Source organism: Brachypodium distachyon, chromosome 1 (genome assembly GCF_000005505.3).
Source record: "Brachypodium distachyon strain Bd21 chromosome 1, Brachypodium_distachyon_v3.0, whole genome shotgun sequence".
Taxonomy (NCBI): Eukaryota; Viridiplantae; Streptophyta; class Magnoliopsida; order Poales; family Poaceae; genus Brachypodium; species Brachypodium distachyon.
In genome coordinates, this window is record NC_016131.3 from 28,915,641 (window position 1) to 28,931,802 (window position 16,162).

The 16,162-nt window shown below is 45.2% G+C and overlaps 2 protein-coding genes across 3 annotated transcripts; one reads left to right on the top strand and one right to left on the bottom strand.

The window, feature by feature from the left end:
• Positions 1 to 1,715: 1,715 nt before the first annotated feature.
• On the bottom strand, positions 1,716 to 5,973 carry LOC100832711. 2 transcript variants are annotated; one of them, XM_024456581.1, is made up of 6 exons: positions 5,694 to 5,973; positions 5,086 to 5,218; positions 4,747 to 4,850; positions 4,136 to 4,280; positions 3,884 to 4,024; positions 1,716 to 3,677 (listed from the first exon to the last, which is right to left on the bottom strand). In XM_024456581.1, exons 1-6 carry the CDS (start codon positions 5,720 to 5,722, stop codon positions 2,109 to 2,111), a joined length of 2,121 nt encoding a protein of 706 aa, XP_024312349.1. In that variant the 5' UTR covers positions 5,723 to 5,973; the 3' UTR covers positions 1,716 to 2,108. The 2 variants fall into 2 exon arrangements, with proteins under 2 accessions (XP_024312349.1, XP_010227377.1); XM_010229075.3 differs by having other exon boundaries at positions 1,716 to 3,707; positions 5,694 to 5,972.
• A 3,960-nt stretch (positions 5,974 to 9,933) lies between these two features.
• Positions 9,934 to 12,318, top strand: LOC100833016 (ras-related protein RHN1). Its single transcript, XM_024457562.1, has 7 exons — positions 9,934 to 10,028; positions 10,122 to 10,199; positions 10,301 to 10,489; positions 11,452 to 11,500; positions 11,609 to 11,682; positions 11,782 to 11,875; positions 11,973 to 12,318. The coding sequence occupies exons 1-7, from the start codon at positions 9,996 to 9,998 to the stop codon at positions 12,071 to 12,073; spliced, it is 618 nt and encodes a 205-aa protein (XP_024313330.1). The 5' UTR covers positions 9,934 to 9,995; the 3' UTR covers positions 12,074 to 12,318.
• Positions 12,319 to 16,162: the final 3,844 nt, after the last annotated feature.

Sequence of the window (16,162 nt, forward strand, 5' to 3'; positions counted from 1 at the left end):
GGTGGCAATTGGAATCTTATCTTCCGGTTTGGAGAATCCGGGCCGGGCCTCCGTGGGCTTCGATGTTCTCAGCCCATGTTTAGTAATGGGCCGTTGCATATCCCTCGATGCTCTCAGCCCATGTTCAGAAATGGGCCAGCAATATCCCTTCGGGCTTGTGACTTGATCAGCCTGGAGATTCTCAAAAAAAAAAACAAAAAAAAAACTTGATCAGCCTGGCCCTCGTCCACTTCGGAGTACAGGAGTTCCATTTTCGTAGTGTCCGTTGCACGCCAACACGAGACCTACGTTTTTTGCTGTTGCTCCAGCAGCAGTCTTGGTCATGTGTCCTCGTGTTTATCCGAACATCTCTTGATTGATAAGCTTCGATCGATGATTCAGAACCGCACGGATGAAAACCCAAAGCGTGCAAGTATACACGCACGGGAGAGAAGAAAACAGAGAGAAAAAAGAGAGGCAGTGGTGAGTAAAGCAGGTTGCCACGCGGACCAGAAGCAACAGAGGGCAGGAGAAGGAAGGAAGGGGAGAAAAGGCTGGCGTGGACGGTGGCGTGGCGTTGGGATTGGGATCTACGTAGGCGCTCTTGTCCGTAGTACTAGTATCACAGCGCGTTACCGCCGCGCGCGCCAACTGTTTTCGTCGGCACCACGGCCAGGACTCTTTGCTCTTCGCTCGATCAATGCCATTTCTACATTGCACCCAAAACCTCTCCTGGCTTCGCCCAAGGCTGGCACGGAACACAGACCACAACTTGCTCCCATCACTAGCTAGCCACCATTGCCCTTGCCGATTGGCAGCGTCCCGCGATTGTCATCATCGACATCAAGGCCGGCCAGCGACCGTCCTGATTAATCCATGGTACCATATATGCTGGTATGGTCTTTGATATCTTTTCTGCCGCCTGCAAAATGCAATGACGACATGCGTGTGTGCAGGCTCTGCTGCCGTTGTTCCTGAGGCAGGCGGCGCGGTTCACGGCGAGCGTGGCGGGCCGGCCGGCGGCGGCGGCCACGGTGGCCACGGCGCTGCACAGGGCCGGCGCGCTCCCGAGAAACCGGGCGCTGGAGCGGCTCGTCAGGGACGACGACGACGAAGCCGGCGGCGGCTCCTCCGTCATCGCGCGCCTCGTCGTCGCCTTCATGAGGTGCCTGTGCTAAGCTAGCTAGCTCCTCTAGCTGGTTAGCTAGCTTTAGGCGACCGGACAATGCCGATCGTGTAATAATATTTGCATTGTGACTTTGGATCCTTTTCGTTGAGCTAGAAAGTCTATTGCAGTGATTGTAGTGATTACCAGTGGCCGCCGCCGGTTTTGGCGGTCTCGAGTCTCACCGTCCAGCTAAATCTGTCGTTTTCTTTTATCAAGGTTGATCGTGATGATGACGGAAACAATCTGAACATAATAAATGCAGAAGGAACCATCAACCAGAAGTTGAGTCGACGATCCTCTTGTTACACACGATAGGAACAACCTTGATTACGATGGATTGGAGTATTTCGGATTCCAGCCAAAGTCAACCATTTGGTAAAACTAAAAATTTGGTTGGCTAGTCAAATTCATGTGTGGGTACTTCACTTATTTAGTGCAACTAATTTGATTGAATTGAAAACAGAAATACCCAAAACTCCAGAAATTTCAGTGATTTTCGTGGCCCAAAATATCTCTGAAACTGCAATTTGAAACCGTGATAGACTCATGCCTAGTTGGAGAAGCAAGATTGAAGAAAATCTATGTGGCTTCATCAACACCATTTACACGTAAATCAGCGTTTTCAGAACTAGTACATGGAGAAATTGAAAATTCTGGAATTACAATGTATGAATTAAACAAATGCTATCGATTGAATGAAATAACAAACCGTAACCCTATCACTCTAATCCTGTGTAATCTCTGTACCAATTCCCTATCTAGACAAGCACGACCAGTGCAAACCGAAAGCTGCAAGGATATACCAATGTTTGCAAAAAGAAATTAAAGGATAACACATGCACATATCTGTTCAATCTCTCAGAATCCAGAGAGGTTGTGACTTGCAACGAACAAACCGTCAGAAAAGTCCAATTCTTGAACGTGTTGTATACAATGCAAAGACAATCTTTGAGCCTCCTCCTCAGGCATTCCTCAGAGCAGTGACCCGGGCAGCCAATTCTTCGAAGTCCGGCATTCTTGGGTGCACGTGCACGCTCCGAGGACACTCCGGCCGCAGCGAGGTAGATCGAGCGGGAACCTTTGCAGCTTCGTCCGTGCTGACTGTTCCTGGCGGTAGCGAGACTGCTCTTCCTGGAGGGTGCATGGAGCCGTTTTGCTGGCACTGTGTTTGTGTTCCATGGCCGTTAGCAGTTTCTGTTCTTGTTTTAGTTTCATCCATGTCTAAACCCTTTTTGCTGTAGTGAATCAGAAGCTTGTCCATCATTCTTTCTTCCTCATCAAGATCTCCATCACACACATCAGTGTTCCTGCTGTTAAGTCGACGATGCCCGTTTGCAGACCGAGGTAAGAGATTACCAAAATAAATAGCAGTCTCATCTTGGCCTGCTCGAGGCCGCTGCATGGATCCATCATGGTCGTTGTTGTACAAAGCATCATTTCTCCTGCCTGGGGGACTTGGTCGACCACTAGGAGTTCTCTCAACATTCCTGTCATTACCAACACCATCCTTCTGGTCACAGCCATCACTAGCACCCTTGTGCTTGCTTGACTGCCTTCTGTGACTGCTGGTTGTTCGGCTTGTGACGTTCTCATCTTTAGGTGCCTCACCATAAACATTAACAGGTTCTGGTAGTTTCTTCCTTCTAACTGAGACAGGTTTAACATAAGGTGGCTGCATGTTAGATGCTGTATCTGGGGCTCGATGTCCATCTTGCTCCGTGCGTCCTGGATCTGCCAAGTGTTGTGGTCTACCATGCAAGAAACCATTGCTCTCTTCTTTCCCATCACAATTCTTGCCCTTCGCTCCATTCACCTTGGCATAAGGAGGTGGCCTGTTTGTAATCTTACCAATTGAAGGATTCAGTGAACTAGGTCCCTGATTCTGTAGGCCAAGAGCTTTTAACCCTAAGTTTGTGTGTCTCCCATTATGATCAGGACGGCCAGGCACTTGTGATCGGTGACGGTAACCAAGTCCCCTATCATTCTCTTTTTCGACACCATGTTCTTTCTTAGTTTCTTTTGGCTTGGCAATTGGTGGAGCTATCTTATTATTGCTTTCTGCCTCAGGAAAATTCACTGAATCAGATCCTTGCTTCGGCAGGCCATTGATATCTAGCTCTACAGCTTCCATCAGCTCCTTTTCGGAAGGGCGAGAATCTATTTTCTTCAATTTCTGATCTTCTTTTGGCATGTTCCCCATTTTCATGTCCAAAGGAGAAACTGATTTCTCATAATAGTCCTTGCAGTCAGGTTTTATATGATCTTTTTGAGTATCCCCTCTTTTAGTGACCAAAGGAGATACTGATTTCTCCAAATGTTCCATACCATCAGATTTATCAGAATGCGCTTTTCCAGAATTATTATCATTTAATCGACCAACACCAATAGCAACAGCCCAAGCAGCCTGGACATCTATTGGCTTCAATTCTTCCAGATTCTGCTTTTGGCCTAAAGCTGTAGCTTCAGATTTTCTTTCGAGTGGAGCTTCACTATCCTTCTGCTTATTGGGAAAAGGTACTGCCAGTTCAACCTGTTTCAATGAGGCACTTCCAATAAGAACCTGAAAACAGCATCCATAACGGCAAGTTAACAAAACATGTACTAGCTCCGATCCATAAAAAGTGTCGTCCATTTTGTACTAGTACTAAGTGGGCGACACTTTTTATGGATCAGAGGGAGTATGTGCTTTATATTTAAAGAAAACAAATCAAGATTTCAGCAGTCATCTTTACATACATCTTTAGATTCCGCTGCGGCCCATAACTTGATTTCCAATGCCTTGGTATCAAAAGAAACTGAGGATTCTTCAGCAATACTTTGCATTAGTTCAAACTTCTCCTCTTTTATGAATGATTCACTGTCAAGTTTCCGAACAAACTGTAGGTACAAGATTACTAATCAGGTTAAGTATAACACTATGAAGTAATTCAATGACAATAAGTAGTGGCACATCCATTTCAGAAAACAAATTAGTGGCGCATCACACACCTCAAGGTTAACAAAGGGCTCGAGAAAATTGCCATATCTTTCTGTGAATATATGCCTAAGGTCATACAGTTCAGGCAAATCTGGAAACCGAGCAGCGGCAAAAATTAGAGTTGACACTGCCTCCCTGGTTTCCTGGGGGCAATCCCTGTCGATGCAAAAAAAAGTTCAAATAGTGTGATCCATTGCACCATCAAGATAATGAAAATTCCCATCTGTTTACACTCTTCAGATACCAAGAATGGTTATATTCATTAACTGAAGATTCACGCTTTTTTATATAAAACTAGACTGAACGATGTCTTTTTTTTGCAAATAAGACTGAACGATGTCATAGGTATATGTACGCCTAATATGATACATTTCCACTCTGCTGCCATGCTGATTTTATCCCTAAGCAAGGGATACTAATAATTGTTAATTGGGAAATACTCCCTCCGTTCCTAAATACTTGTCGCTGTTTTAGTGGAAACTTGCACTAAAACAGCGACAAGTATTTAGGAACGGAGGGAGTACTATATTCACCAACCAAACATCCAACTACGAATGTGTTTTGTTCAGACTAAATTATATTCTCTTCCTTTATCGAAAACAAATTAGACAACTGAAGATACCTTTGTTTCTGAAGGCTGTTGAGTTGTTTTCCAATGAGATCACAGCACTCCTCAATCATATCATAACAACAAGAATGGTTCATCTCAATAATTAGCCCGTCCATCTGCATTACAGGGAGAGAAGTAGAAACATGAAACAAAATAGTAATCAGTGGTTGTCAGTTCGTCACTCACCAATTTCCCTCTACTAATAATTGACTAGAATTAGATCACCAATCAGTAAATACTTGCAAGTAGGGCAAAATTTCGATGCAGGAAGGGGAAAACGGATGTAACATTTCTCCAATTCGGCTTCAAGCCAAAATCATTCGTGCTAGAGGGCTAGCTAGGTAAACGTACCCGTCCAAAGGCGTGTGTGTCGTGGCCATTGGCGAGTAGGTCGGCTATGTCCTTCTTCATGAACCGGATCATGGCCTGCTTCTTCCGCCGTATCAGGACCAGCCGCGTCCGGATGCATTTGAACGCATGCTTACTGCATACATTGTTCAAGAACCCGGAAATAGGTTAACCTTACCCATTCAAATCCTTACGCGGTCAATAGCGAAAAAACGCAACCGAATCACCAAGAATAAACCAAATTCGACGCTACTCAAATTCTTTTTTGCTGAAGAAAATAGAGAAATCAAATCCGCACCCAGCCCCAAGAAAACAACCACCAAATGCGGCGACAAGTAGAATAAACCCAAAAACTTCGGAAGCACGACGCAAGAAACCCCCCGGACCAAGAATGCTCCGGCGAAAACTACCCAACATTACGCCTCGCGGATTGGAGTCGCGCGATTCGAGAACCAGGCAACGGAACAGCGTCTCAAGAAACCGGATTGGACTCGAAAAGAGAAGGGAAAGAAAGAAAACGCCTGGCCTCAAGAACTCAACCAAGCTCGACCCCGACAAACCCCAACGAAACTAGTAACAACTAAACAGAGAGGAAGCAGTCAATCTCCTACCACTTGTTGTAGAACTTGGAGTTAAACATCTTCCTCCCCCTCTCCACTCCGCTCCCCTCCCGGCCCTCTCCTCCCTTCCTCTCGCCTCCCCTGCTTTTCAACCAGCAGGCGAAGCCGCCCAAGGCATCTCCAAGGGTCCGAGTGGGAGGGGCAGAGAAGCACAAGCAGCAGATGCGGTGGATGCGGTTAGAGGAATTGGAGGTGGAGGTGGTGGGCTGAACGGAAAACTGGTGCAAGCTGTTCGTTGCAGCCTTGCAGGAGGAGGAAGGGGGAGAGAACGCCAGGTGGCGTCTCGGGGGGGTTCCGGCTGTTGCCGGCCGTCTGATGGGAGAACGAGGGCGGAGATTGGAAGGAGAGTGGAGCCGTAACAAACCACGCGAGAAAGCTCGCGGCGAAAAAGTAGCAAACCGGATTTCGAATTTTGAAGCCCGTTGCAAAAAAAATCCCCCCTCTTTTCTTCGCGAGCTAGTGCATTTGAACTACTAGAAATGGTCTAAATTTTGTTAATAAATAAATGAATGAATGAAATACATGCACTTTAAACTATACTAGAAAATGTTCTGCATTTTTATTAATAACTAAATAATATGCATTAATCAAAAGAATGAAAGGAAACATCTTGATAAAATCCATAGTTACACCGAAATCATTTGAACCTAGTAACAGTTTTGTATCAAATTTTAAATTTATTATGAAAATACTACAGTGGAAGTTTAAGGGCTGACACGTGGGGTACGTCCCAGGTTTCTAAGGAAGCTTAGCAAAATACGTAGAAAGGAGCCATGAGCCGTAAATGGCTTTTCGCTCCCAGGATCTAGCGATCCTTTATTTGAGGAAAAAGAAAGTCATATTTATAAAAAATCTGAATTTTGTTTCCATGAGAGGACAAAATTCCATCGAAGCTCAGAATCCTAACAAACTGTAAGAGATTATTTAATACTCTTACAGTAACTGTATACTAAAACACATCTAGGAAGCTGGGAGTATAATATAATCCAGCAAGAATAGGATTAATTGTTACACACCTAGTGAATCTGAATCTGGGTTAAGTTTGCTTATGGACTTGACCAGTGACGGATCTAGAAATTAGATTAAAGGACTAATCCTTTGCAAATTGTGTGGAGGGGGGCTGATTAAGCATATTTATCATGTTTTAGCCTTGCAAACCAGGTAAATACACCTAGACAATGATGGACTGGACCGGCTCTGCAGCCTCGGTCCTGGATCCGCCTCTGGACTTGACCCAAAATTACTAGCAATAAACAAACTTGTTTTGAACCTCTCATAAGAAATAAGGAAAACTTGTTCCACGACTAGGCTCGAGACCGGCAAAAAAAATTATACAATCCAAACTAATTGTGGCAATTATTTACCCACTGAAACACGTACGGATACATACGTATCTCGACAAAGTTGCGACAATTAATTTTTAGATCGACCCGACAATTAATTAGAACGAGGGATTAAAAGTATTTACACTTTTTTTTTCGAATGATACCCCGTCACATTTCTTCGGGAGAGCCACGTGGAGCAACAAGCAGAGCTAAGCCCCCATAATAACGCGTAGGTCAACTGTGGCGACATTCCAACATGTTCCTCTGCACAATGGAATCTCTGTTCCAGGTCGTAGTATTAAGAAACTAACCGTGTCAGTGCAATTATGTTTACGGTAAGCAGACAGCTTTTCCAGTACACTTTTTTTGTTTGTTATAACGGCTTTATTAGAACACTCTAATATACGCTCTGCAATTGTTTAGTGCTCGCTTGCGCGTGGGATAACCAAAGTGATTAATTAGCAGGCGCGGTTTCACGTGTCACGGGGCCGATAGACGAGACGCCGGGCGTTCACTCCGCTTCGCAGCCCCTCGTCGTCGTCGTCCGTGACCGTGTCCATGAAGGATCACGAGAGTCTAATTAGCTGTTCCGAGAATAAGAAGAAGCTGCTTCCAGCTCCATCGATGACACAACGGGACCGGGACTCGGAAGTTTGCAGACACGCGACTCGGAAGAGAGCTAGCTGGTGGGCGCACCAAGTGTCACCACGCTATTCTCAACTCGGAAGAGAGTGGATGCGACCGACGAAAAACGGCGATACGTCCCACGGCTGGTGTCAGGCTTCCGGACAAGGACGTTGGTTTGGCGCGGCTTCCCTGGCTCGGCTCGTGTGGTGCCCAAAGGTCTGGACGATGACCACTGGGCACTGGCCCTGGCGAACGAGTGGGGTCACGAGCCGGCCTTTCTCCGTTGCTGGGATCGCTCGCCTCAGAACCTTGAGATGATGGCGAGTTGGCGACGGTGAGCCGAGGGAGGAATGAATGCTCGGAAAGTCGAAATCATGGCAGCTGCATGCACGCCTGCACGGGTGACACAAGCCGGCGCTCCTCCTGCTGGGTAGGTGGGCCCCGGGCCCAGCACGCGCATGCAAGCACCTGCCCCGGTCACGATTTTTGGTTGCCAATTGGCACTCGGCTGTACTACGAACATGGAGTCCAAACGTTTTCTGCACGGAAAAGAAGTGAAGTGCTTTCAGCCCCCGACAAATGCTACTCGTAAAACCTCTACAGATCCAATGAGTGTCTCGCAAAATGAAAGCATAAAACACACGGATGCTGCTTCGGTGACGTGGTGTCCAGATGTCGTCCAAAAACAGAGTGTTTATCAGGACCGATCGATCCTCGTAAGATAAATGTTTTTCCTTTCCGACTGAGCTTTTTTCTCAAAATGCTCGTTAACTCTCTTCCATCTTCCCCGAACAAAAACTCACCTACAAAATTTATTTCGCACCTTTAGATACCAAAATAAAAACGAGCTGGCCTCGCAACCAGATAGAAAATCTCGCTCCTGTGAAAATTGATTGAGCACGCACATTTGCTAGAAGATGCACAACATAAGCTTCACATTCTTGGCCTTTTTGAGATCATGTTCTAGAAAGAGAATTGTACCATCCACATATTGCTAGATGGAGATTTTTGGGAGCCGCATGGTTCGGCCGATTTTGGCGAGCGGAACGTTCAAAATTTCAAGGTAAAAATCGATCCATGCATGAGTCATCCACTTAGACCTGCTCGCCTTCCAAGCACACAAAAAATTGAACGGCTCAAACCCATCCGGCAACCAAACACATCCTAAATGATGGCCGGATGTTACATTGCCGTCATTGTCATCGGGAAAGTCCGTCTACAGTTTTAAGCTCCAGTATTTATGAAGGTTTTGCTATATCTAATGATTTTTAGTTAGAGATAAGTTGATTTCTCAGCCGTTGGATATGATTTGTGATTTAAGATTCGAAATAAATGATAAAAAAAGAAATGCAAAATGAGATATAGATACTAATCCAATGGTCTCTGGTTCGTCAACTTAGATTTAAGCAATTTGCTTAAAATAAGCCAACTTAGATATAACCACACCCTATTTATAAATTCAAAACAGCACGCCCTGCCCCGCAAAAAATTGCCCAGGCGAGACTAAAAAAGGAACGAAAAAAGGGCCCCTTCGCGCAAGTTGTACCCTGCACTGGTTTGTAGGAGTACCTAGCGGTCAGTACCCGAACGAAAATTGGAGGAATTGGATGTCATGTCTGATGGATTCCTATATGAACCCGAAACACATGAACTTTAAGAGAGAGAAAAGAGGAGAGGTAAAGACACATGTTGCATTGGACTTCTCAAAGGAAGCGAGATGTTTGAGCAAATGTTTGCAATCACCCAAAACATGAAGGAAAAGAAGCATTCCTTTTTTTTGAGAGAGAGGAAAGGAAGCATTCTTATAGGAATTACAGAAACGAATCCTACAATTCAAAGGGCGCCATAAGAAAATTTCCAGCAGTATTCTTTTCCTGTGAAAATCCTTTAATCCAAACGGGGCCTAAATTTTGATGGTTTGGTATTTAAATTCAAAGCAGCTCCCATAACTGCAACCTACGAGCATCTAGAAGCTTCAACCTTCACGATGCACCGTATAGATGAGTCCCAATACCGATTTACGGCCCAGGCCTGCCCACGTTAACGTACACGATCAAAAAACAGAACGAAAAAAAAGGTCCCCTTCCCGCACGCTGCATGCACAGGTTTTGTAGGGGTACCTAACGTTCAGAAGCCGAACCTACCAGTTTGATAGACGATGCTTTGGCGTGGCCGGAGTTTACAACTACCGGTCTTTCGATTCGCCGTAATCGTGCACGAACGGCAAGTGAAAATTAACATTTTCCGTCTCTTTCCTCTGGACTCGCGCTCAACCCAGAATCGAACGGACGTACGTACGGCCAGCCTTCCAATCGACGACCGACCTCGGCAAGCTAGATCGATGGGTCCGAGCAACGTGATCCAGGCCAAGCTGGTGGGTACGTCGCCCACGTACGCGCAGCTTAATTCGCTAGCATTTTCACATGTTTTCCATGGCGAAATCAACCGAATTCGCATGTATATGCAGGTGCTTCTGGGAGACCTGGGAGCCGGGAAGACCAGCATCGTGGTCCGCTTCGCCAAGGGGCTCTACTACGATTGCCAGGCACGCATATATGCTGCACCTTGCGTAACTAGCTCTCTTGATCGATCGATCTCAACGGAAAGCTTGGTCGTAATTAAATCTGCTGGTTTGCACTTTTGCAGGAGTCGACGATCGGGGCGGCCTTCTTCTCGCAGGCGCTGGCCGTGCGGAGCGGTGGCGCCGGAGGGGAGGAGGACACCGTGCGGTTCGACATCTGGGACACCGCCGGCCAGGAGCGCTACCACAGCCTCGCGCCCATGTACTACCGCGGCGCCGCCGCAGCCGTCGTCGTCTACGACATCACCAGCACGGTGAGCACGATAATTCGATTAGTGTGGATTGTATGTCCAGATGACTAGTATATTAATTTTTCCGATAAAAGGTGATTTGTGTTTTAGAAAAATAGTCTATGTACTAATCCAACGGGTATGACGCGTCAACTTATATTTAAACATTTTGGTTAAAAATCAGACAAATTAATAACGACAAACCTCAAAAAAAGATATAGCGACACCCTTTATCAACGAGGTATCACTACTTGTCGTATACATGTCTCAACTCTGAAGATGTTAAAATGAGGTATAGCGACACCCTTTATCAACGAGGTATGCGAGAAGACTGTTTCTTCTTTAACAGAGAAACAACAAGGTTTTGGATATTGTTTGACTGCTGCCAAGAGGAGATTCTTTAAATCTAGAACTATTTCCTGAGCCTGGTAATAAAATACACAAAAATTAGTCGTGTGGCCAGAAATTATATTGATCCAAAACATCCCCAATTGCATTGGTTAGAATTTTAGGTACCAACCTGACGAATGAAGTCGGATGATGTGTAGCAGGCTATTGTTTGCTTATAAACCAGATCCATGATAACTAAAGCCCACATATCGTTATATTGCAGCACAACATAAATCTACAGGTTCATATGTTTGTGTGGCTTTTGAGTAATAACAAACTTCTAACTAGAGATAATCTAAGTAAGAGACAAGAAGTGAAAGATAAGACATGCCTCTTTTGTACTGAACCTGAATCGATTACTCATCTTTTCTTTGAATGTGTAGTGGCCAGACTTTTATTTCTAGAACTTGGTTTTGTGTTGAAAGCAGTTTTGTCTCTGACGCTGTAAACTAAAGCATCTAGTTGCACCCTATGACTTTGTGTTAACTAAGAAATTTTGTCCCTGACGACGTTAACCAAGCCCTTTTGTTTCGAATGGCGTTATAATCTTCGTGTTCGTTAATTTCGTCGATTTTTTTTTTGCATGGGCGTGTCAGGATTCGTACATTCGAGCAAAGAAGTGGATAGACGAGCTTCAGAGACAAGGTATCAATCCATATATGCAAAAAAACTGCACATCTTCATAATTTCTCTGCTGCTGTTAGAAAATTATCAGCATGTTGAGTGCTTACAATTTTGTACGTGTCCAAACAGGGAACCCACATTTGGTGATGGCGTTAGTGGGCAACAAGGTCGATTTGGAAGAGAAGAGGCAGATCCGGACGCAGGTAGGCACACATACATGTCTCCAAAATGTCGGCTCTGCAGAAAAAAAAAATATATTCAGAACCCCAATGGCACATCTGAGGTCAATGCATGGTGCGCAGGAGGCGTTGGAGTACGCGGAACGGAACGGCCTCTTCTTCGTGGAGACGTCGGCCAAGACGGCGCACCACATCAGCGAGCTCTTCTACGAGCTAGGCAAGCACTATGAATCTCGATCATAGACTTGTACAAATTCTCGGCTTCCTCATTAATTTCAAGCTACATATGTATATGATTGTGTTTGTGTTGGCAGCCCAGAGACTGGTGAAAGTCCGGCCGAACCGTCCGGCGGGGATGATCTTGCACGAAGGCCGGAGGAGCGGCGGCGGACGGTGGTTCTGTTGCTCCGGATGACCGATGGCCGCGCTGCCGGGCAGTAGGAAGCGTCTTCCTTTGTGGAAAACGTATTTCCGTTGAACCCGCTTTCCTCGTATGTTTACATCGAATAGATCGTTGCTCGTGTATGTGCATTATCTAGCGAGTACGTACATGCTAATGTATAGTATTGTGTGGCATGAGATTTGGGTAATGGTTGTACACATACGTGTATGGCACTATTTGGTCATATGCATGGCTAAGCATTTTACGGGAAGTGACAACGACAGAAGCATCTAATCTAATCTAATCTAGTCGAGTTCTGCCGACCAGGGATTTTAGCGCAAGAAAGAATCAGCATATCTGTTGAAAAATTAAAACAATTTCAAGAATAACAAATTAATGATTAATTTCATAATATAGATCATGACGATCTCGAATATACCAGAAGTATTCAACAGCACAATCAACAATAGTATAATCTCGCAGATCATAACTAAACAGTAGATCGGATCACGGATTACGTACTGTTTCGATGAAGATGAAGATGAAGATGAAGAAGCCGTGATGACAATCGAGTTGACTTGACGACGTTTCTGGCGACGAAGACGGCGGCACGTACCACCGCCCGACTTGGACGGTAGACGACCCGGGGTGAAAGAAACGAGCAGTCGCGCGGAGCCCTTCCCAAAAACCTTATTCGCCCTCTCCCATACAGGATCGCAAAGGCGAAAGGTTTCGGAGACCTGCTCTCCCGATCACTGATGCACGCCGGCGCTCGGGGTGGAGTAGACTACGACGACGGCACAAAAGCGAGAGACAGGCGAAACCCTAACGCGGTTGTGTTGCGTACCGATCGGAGGGACGGGACGGCTGTATATATAGTCACGCAGTTATAGGTCGGTTCGGTTTAGGAAACCTGAACGGACACCACAAAATCTGCAAGCGCCCGTAACAGATTCCAAAAATACCTCGCGCGCGTGACAAAAAGATAAGAAGCCCGGCCCCGCACGGACCCGGCCCGGCCCCGCACGACACGGCACGGCTCAAACTCGAAATCGATCCACGAAAAGTGGCGCGCACGTCGTGACGAGGCGAGGCGAGGCGAGCGGAGGAGGTGGAGCGCGCGTGGGGATTTCCCTTGCTCAATAGGTGAGAAGTAACATCCGTTATATGTTGGTCCCACTCATTCTAAACTAGCAAGGTGTGACTATTCCCATTCCCACTTTCCTCATCCCACTTCATGAATGAGCCTTAGATTTTTCAGAATTTATTAAAATTGGGTTTGGGCTGATCAGGCCCACAACTCAAATTCTAACAATCCCCCACCAGATCTCAAATACCCATTTAGAGATTTACCTGTTCTCGCTACTTGTTTATATACTAGTGTTTCAGCAGAGACGGTTAAGTTTAACTTCTGTCTAGAACTTTAAGTTACATCCATCCACACTCACAATGGACTAAGCCTTGAATTGCAAGCTGGCGTGAAATAGATTTCACTCAAAGTCAACCAGTACTGGGCTATCAGAAGTCTACCCAGCGGGTGGAGCATATGCGTCGTACTCTGTGGTCTCTTCATGAGTTATTAGAGATCACCCAAATCTCATAGACTGCGACGTTAGACAGTCGGACTCATATAGGTGTGTTCTTTCAAGAATACTCTGTAGGACAGCATCTTTCGCTACGCATAACCGCAATGGACACATTAAGGCATGTCGCCAACCTGCTTTACAACAATTTGAGAGTCGCACATCTTCACATAGAGAGGGTTATAACATACTCTCCTCTGTTATACCGATAGCTTCGTTCTTCCCAGATCCTATTTCACGGGATCTCCGATCACATAGGTTGGGTTACCACTATGGCACAACATTCATGGGTCTCAACCCCATCTCCCTCGATGCATTCTCTATCACATACGTGATAGTCCCTCGGTAAAGGGATCTGTCAGGTTTTTCTCTGTTTGAATATATGTAACAGTTATCACTCCGGAGTTTTTCAATTTCCTTACAGACTGTACACGTCTCCTCATGTGTTTTGATGACTTCGCTTTATCCTTTGAACTGTTTACTTTAGTAATAACCGTTTGATTATCACAGTTCATCAGAATAGCCGACACTGGTTTTTCAACCACCGGCAAGTCCATCAAAAGATCTCTCAGCCACTCTGCCTCAAAGGTGGATGTATCTAAAGCAGCAAGCTCTGCTTCCATCGTTGACCTCATCAATATGATCTGTTTGCAAGATCTCCATGATACTACACCACCACCAAGTATGAAGGCATATCTGGTTGTGGCGTAGAGATTATCTGCTTCAGAGATCCAGTTCGAATCACAATATCCCTCAAGCACAGCTGGATGCCCTGAATAATGTATTCCATAACTCATCGTACCTTTTAGATAGCGCAATATATTTTCTAGTGCACGCCAATGATCTATACCCGGGTTTGACGTGAACCTACTCAATTTGCTCACAGCAAAAGAGATATCAGGCCCCGTAGCGCTAGCTAAGTACATAAGGGAACCGATTATTTGAGAGTATGTCAATTAATCTTTTCCTTCTCCATTGTTCTTTCTAAGTATCACGTTGGGGTCATAAGGTGTTGGTGAAGGTTTGCTGTCAGTAAAACAGAAGCGACTCAAGACCTTCTCAACATAGTGGGATTGCAACAAAGCAATTCCACTCTCATCCTTAACCAGCTTAATGTTAAGAATAACATCAGCCTCTCCCAGATCTTTCATATCAAAACAATTTGATAGAAACGACTTGACCCCATTTATCACTTTTATGTTTGTACCAAACATCAGAATATCATCCACGTACAAACACAAAATAACACCTTCGCCCCCACCATGACGATAGTACACACATCTATCAGCCTCATTAATGACAAAGCCTGCAGAAGTTAAAGTTCTGTCAAACTTCTCGTGCCATTGCTTAGGTGCTTGTTTTAGTCCACACAAAGATTTTGGTAACTTGCACACCTTTCTCTCTTCACCCTTTACCACAAATCCATCTGGTTGCTCCATGTAAATTTGCTCTTCCAACTCTCCGTTAAGGAAAGTTGTCTTTACGTCTATTTGATGAACGACAAGACCATATGAGGCAGCCAGGGATAGTAGTACTCGAATGGTAGTAAGTCTAGCAACGGGTGAATAGGTGTCGAAGTAATCTTCGACTTCTTTCTGAGTGTAGCCTTTCGCCACAAGCTGTGCCCTATACTTTTCAATAGTACTGTCAAGCCTTAGCTTCTTCTTGAACACCCACTTGCAGTCTACTGGCTTACAACCATGGGGTCGTTCAGATAGCTCTCAAGTCCCATTAGAAAGAATGGAGTCCATCTCATTCTGGACAGCTTCTTTCCAGTTATCTGCATCCGAAGATGCATATGCCTCTGCAATGGTTTTGGGGGTATCCTCCACAAGGTACACAATGAAGTCATCACCGAAGGATTTTGCAATCCTTCGTCTCTTACTCCTGGAAGGAGCTTCGTTGTCATCTTTCTCAACATCATCCTTAAGATGTTCAGATTCATTATCAGATGTATTAGATTCAGGTATGCTAGACTCAGGTAATATTTCAAAGGAAATTCTAGCAATGCTATGCATATCTTTCATAGAGAAAAATATTCTCAAAAAATGTTGCATCACGAGATTCCATAATAGTATCAACATGCATATTTAACTACCAAGAATCTATAGCCCATGCTCCGCTGAACATAGCCTAGAAAAATACAATCCACTGTTTTCGGTCCGAGCTTGTGTTTCTTGGGAATTGGAACGTTGACCTTCGCCAAACATCCCCAAGTGCGCAAGTAAGAAAGTGATGGCTTTCTTCCAATCCACTCCTCGTAAGGAGTCTTCTCTTTATTTTTATTTGGAACTTTATTCAGGACATGACATGAAGTCAGTAGCGCCACCCCCCACCATGCCTTAGATAAACCAGCAGTGGCTAACATGGAATTCACCAAGTCAGTCAGCGTGCGGTTTTTCCTCTCGGCGACCCCGTTTGATTGGGGAGAATAGGGAGGCGTTCTCTCATGAATAATACCATGATCCGCACAACTCATCAAATACCTTGGAGAAATACTCGCACCACGATCCGAGCTAAAATGTTTGATCTTTCTCTC